At 42.7% G+C, this 4280-nt stretch overlaps 1 protein-coding gene across 7 annotated transcripts in view; it reads right to left on the reverse strand.

Moving 5' to 3' along the window:
* Abcc9 (ATP binding cassette subfamily C member 9) overlaps positions 1–4280 on the reverse strand; it is a 122491-nt gene that overhangs the window by 39470 nt on the left and 78741 nt on the right. For all 7 annotated transcript variants that reach the window (XM_031383815.1, XM_031383813.1, XM_031383814.1 and 4 more), the window contains 4 exons: positions 3680–3909; positions 2707–2855; positions 2427–2496; positions 1203–1360 (listed from right to left, as the gene is read on the reverse strand). In XM_031383815.1, the coding sequence (XP_031239675.1) occupies positions 1203–1360; positions 2427–2496; positions 2707–2855; positions 3680–3909 (607 nt within the window). The remainder of the gene's footprint in view (positions 1–1202; positions 1361–2426; positions 2497–2706; positions 2856–3679; positions 3910–4280) is intronic.

Raw genomic sequence — 4280 nt, forward strand, 5'->3', positions numbered from 1 at the left:
AGAGGGAGGGATGGAAGGGAGGGAGGGAGGGAGGGAGGAAAGAATGAAGGAAGGAAGGAAAAAAGGAATGGAGGGAGGAAGGGAGGGAGGGAGGGAGGAAGGCTGGCCAGATAGATTCTGGGGAAGAAAAACCACTCAAACAAAACGATATCTCCAGTATGTGAAGCACTGACAGCCCTAGGGGAGAGATAGTATGAAGTGATGTGACGTTCTGCATGCCCCGAGGACCTCTCTAGTACCTCTCCCCTTTCTTCTCCCCTCTGTGTAAGTTCATCTTCTCTCACACTCCTGCAGTGTGGAATATGCTCAGCGTGCTAGGTAAACACACCAGCTTTCCTCTGTTCGAGCCTGACCTGAGCATTAAGGTTACCGTAGATATGGCTTTATCTTAATAACAGATGAGTTTCGTTGAGAACAGGTTTGTACCATCTGCTACGTAGCAGCACAACTATCAGTGGCACAGGTAGTGTTTGTTGAGTGCTGACACAGAGACCCCCACAAAAATAAAGCTCAGCATATTCTTTAAGAAAGCACCGAACGTAAACTTTCAAGTTTACAAATGCTGACACTGTACTGACCATTAATCATTTAAATTCTTGAGGAACAATAAGTCCTACAGTAACAGAAAATCTAAAATTCATGATGACCCTTTGTTTATTTGACTGCATTATCAGGTACATGGAAAATTCTGTGAGCCGAGTGTCTCCAGTCTCTTAAAGTGATGGTGTGTCTCTCAGACACTCAAGATTATCCAACTACGTAGTCATAGATAATTCATCTCCTCGTCTGTCACTTTCTCCTATTTCATACCATGTGTTTGAAGGATTTTGCAATTTTAACCCCTTTTCCTTCTTTGGGATATGCTGCCTCTAATTGCTCACTTTTCAGGACAATGTGAGTTTCTTGCCAATGTTAGATTCAGCAAAAGAACCAAAGAATGCAAGAGCCGGCACACTTATGGGCTCACAACTCAATAGACAAATTCTTGACAAGCAAAATGGCATGTTAACATGTATCAACAGCATGTTCACACGTATCAAGGACAAGGAAGACGCAGTCCCTTTAAGGAAGGGTAGCGGTAGGACTCACATGGAAACATGAGGAGAGCAAAGCCAGTTGCCTTCTCCACTGAACTCCCCACCTTAAACACTAGAGCAAAAACAGTTCCCAATCAGTCAAATATACAGAATAGTCTCACTTACTTAGAGGCAACCCGGAAGTATTTCTGAATGAAATAAAAGGCGACACCCAGGGGCGCAAGGGCGACGAGAAACACGGGTGTAGCATAGGAGATCATCCCAATAGCAGACAGGCAGAGCAGGGTGGAGCGGGTCAGAGACTCCAAGGTCGGAGGGATATGCTATGGGGAGAGAGTTCGAAGGACAATGCATTTAGCTCATGTGCAATATAGCAATAACATTCATGTTTATATTGATGTTAAGTAATGGGAGCCACCAGCGAAGCAAGCTCAGTATTGACATCATTGACATGGTGTCCACCTGCTTGCCTCGGACACTGTAGATAAATGCTTATACTAGAAGTTTGGCCATCCCTGTGTTTGTTTTGCTTTGCTGTGATCAAATATAGGTATTTCCACATCAGTGTTTTCAAACATTCCTTTTGAATGGATATACACTGTTGAAAACTCATTTATTCTTCCACTGTAATATGTGTAGACTATTTTTTTTCAGTAGTTGTTCATGTCCTTTGAGTATCTTTGATTGGATTACTTGCTGATTATAATTTTCCTTGTTGAATTTAGATGCTCTTTATATATTAGAGTGTTTACCTGATTTTTTTTACAATTTAAATTCCCCTTTGGTGCTTCCAGCTCAATCAAAGTTTAAATCTTTGTATAGTTATTTCTGTTTGTCCTTTTCTAATTGTTCCTAAGGTCATCTTACTTCAAAAGACCTTTTGCAGTTCATGGTTCCAAAACTGCCCAGCCTTCTTTTATTTTACCACGTTATGGCTTTTTATGGACATCTTTATTTGATGGGCATCTGTTTCATATTTTATGGATAATTGTCTCAACATCTTTTACTTTAAAATCAATGATTCTAGCAGATTTAAGAGCAATTGGAGAACAATTGAAGACGATTCTAATGTTAACCTCTAGCTAACACACACGCACACACACACGTGCACGCACACGAGTACACACACACATGCACACACACACGAGAGTGTGCATGGGCACTTGTATGTACAAGTGTATACACTCGCACAAGCATGTACATACAACACACATAAACACGTAGATAGAGATTTTATCCTAGAAATTATTTTTACTACGATATGAGGTCAAATGGGCTCCAATTTAAATTTAGCAATTCTCTACCGTTAAGAGTCATCTGTGTTTGACACTCTGCTTGGTTTACACTGAGGAATTTGTGTTAGAACTTACAAGTGACTCAGATACTCACCTGGTCGATGATGTTAGTATCAGCAGAAAACCGATTGAGGATCAGACCCAGTGGTGTGGTATCAAAGAACCTAGGCAGGGAACAGACCAAAGAGTATGTGGTGTGGAAGGAAGCATGCTGGGGGACAACTGAGGTCTTGAAGATGAGGTTTCCACATTCATCACATCAATGATTAAATATTTTCCTTCAAACTTTCACATTTTGTTTCAATTTTAAAATGCATATTTTTTAATTACAAATGCATAAAGGCAAGAAGTACCTCTCTGCGTCCCATTTTTACCTTATTGGCCCAAGAATTATCTTATTGAGGAGATTGTGGTGGAGGTTCTTGGCAGCTGTGAGGCCCATCCATTCCACAGTGAGGGAGGTGACGAGGCAAAGGAAAATGCCTGCTCCACAGAGGATGCTGAACCCAGCCACGTAGAAGGTCTAGGAAGAACCAGCACAGGGGGATGGCATGAGACAATCACCCGGGCTTCTCCTAACTGGGAAATGAAGCACTGAAGTCAGAAACACTGTTGGCATCCTTGTCTGGCTTGCATTTATTAGAAAGCTGAAGCATGGTGGGTACCCAGGACAGGATCTCCCATTGGGTTAGTCCTGCAGGCCCGGCCACCAAAGTTTGGCCTCAGAACTGCAGAATTAGTTTATCTTCCTAGCTGGGGGCAGACTCTTGGTTTTCTACCTGGTCAAACTCACGCTTGGACCTTTATTACAGAATGACATCTCAGTGTACCGATCCCAGATGAAAACGATCAGGGTGACAAACATTTCCTTTGTATGTGTTTGACATATTATGTAATAATAGCATGCAGTGCAGATAAGACAGAGGTAGTGAACTCCTGAAATATGGATCTAAATCTTTCTATGACAAGAACTATAAAAACAGGACTGAGAAATGGCTAATCAATTAAGAGTGCTTGCTGCTCTTCCAGAGGACCTGTATTGAGTTCCCAGAACCCACACTGGGTAGTTTATGACTGCCTGTTCTGTCCTCTATGGGCACTGCATTCACATGCGCATACCTACAACACAGACATATAAAATATATGTAACAAATTAAAATAATGTAATCGAATATGGAATGATAAAAACAGTAAGACATCACGTTTAACGCTGTTGGCAGTTTAGCCGGTTTTAGGCTCTGCCCTTCTTCCTAACACACGGAACTTGCGCCAGATTCCTCTGGAATGCTGGCTGTAAGTGAGGTGAGCAGAGGCCTCCCTGGCCACCATTTCTGAATGCCTTCATACCTGGTCAGCTTTCCCAGGGTGGTTTATACTGTACTCAGATGTCCAAGTAGCTAGCCAGTAGTCTATAGCCACAATCACCGAGTGCTTCAAAAGCTTGGAGAAGATCATGAGGAAGAGCAGAAAAAACCCTCCTGAAGTGAGGTACCACCAACAGGTCTTCCAGGGCATCTTCGTCCTGAGCCTCATTACCGTGGACATGTTATCATCCTCATCTTCCTCCTCTTCTTCCTCTGCATAGTCACACACACAACGCAACCCATGTAAGCTTCAAATGAGTGCCAGAAATAATTCTTATTTCTAGCAGGAATACAGGTCACCTCATTTAACTTTAGAGAAGCAAAGGTGTGAGCCTTGTACATCTTAAGAACTTTAAGTAGTGTCGACTTCAACTATTCAAAAATGGGTTGAAACTGTCAGACACGGTGACATCCTCCCATAAACCCAGCACTTGGGAGGCAGAAGTGAATAATCAGGTGCTCAAAGCCAGTCTTAGCTGTAGGCTACACGAGGAGTTCAAGTCTAGCCTGGGCAACATGAGATTCTGTCCAAAGAATGAAAGGGAAGGGAAGGGAAGGGGAGGGGAGGGAACGGGAGGGGAGTG

This window comes from Mastomys coucha, unplaced genomic scaffold (assembly GCF_008632895.1).
Source record: "Mastomys coucha isolate ucsf_1 unplaced genomic scaffold, UCSF_Mcou_1 pScaffold20, whole genome shotgun sequence".
Classification (NCBI taxonomy): Eukaryota; Metazoa; Chordata; class Mammalia; order Rodentia; family Muridae; genus Mastomys; species Mastomys coucha.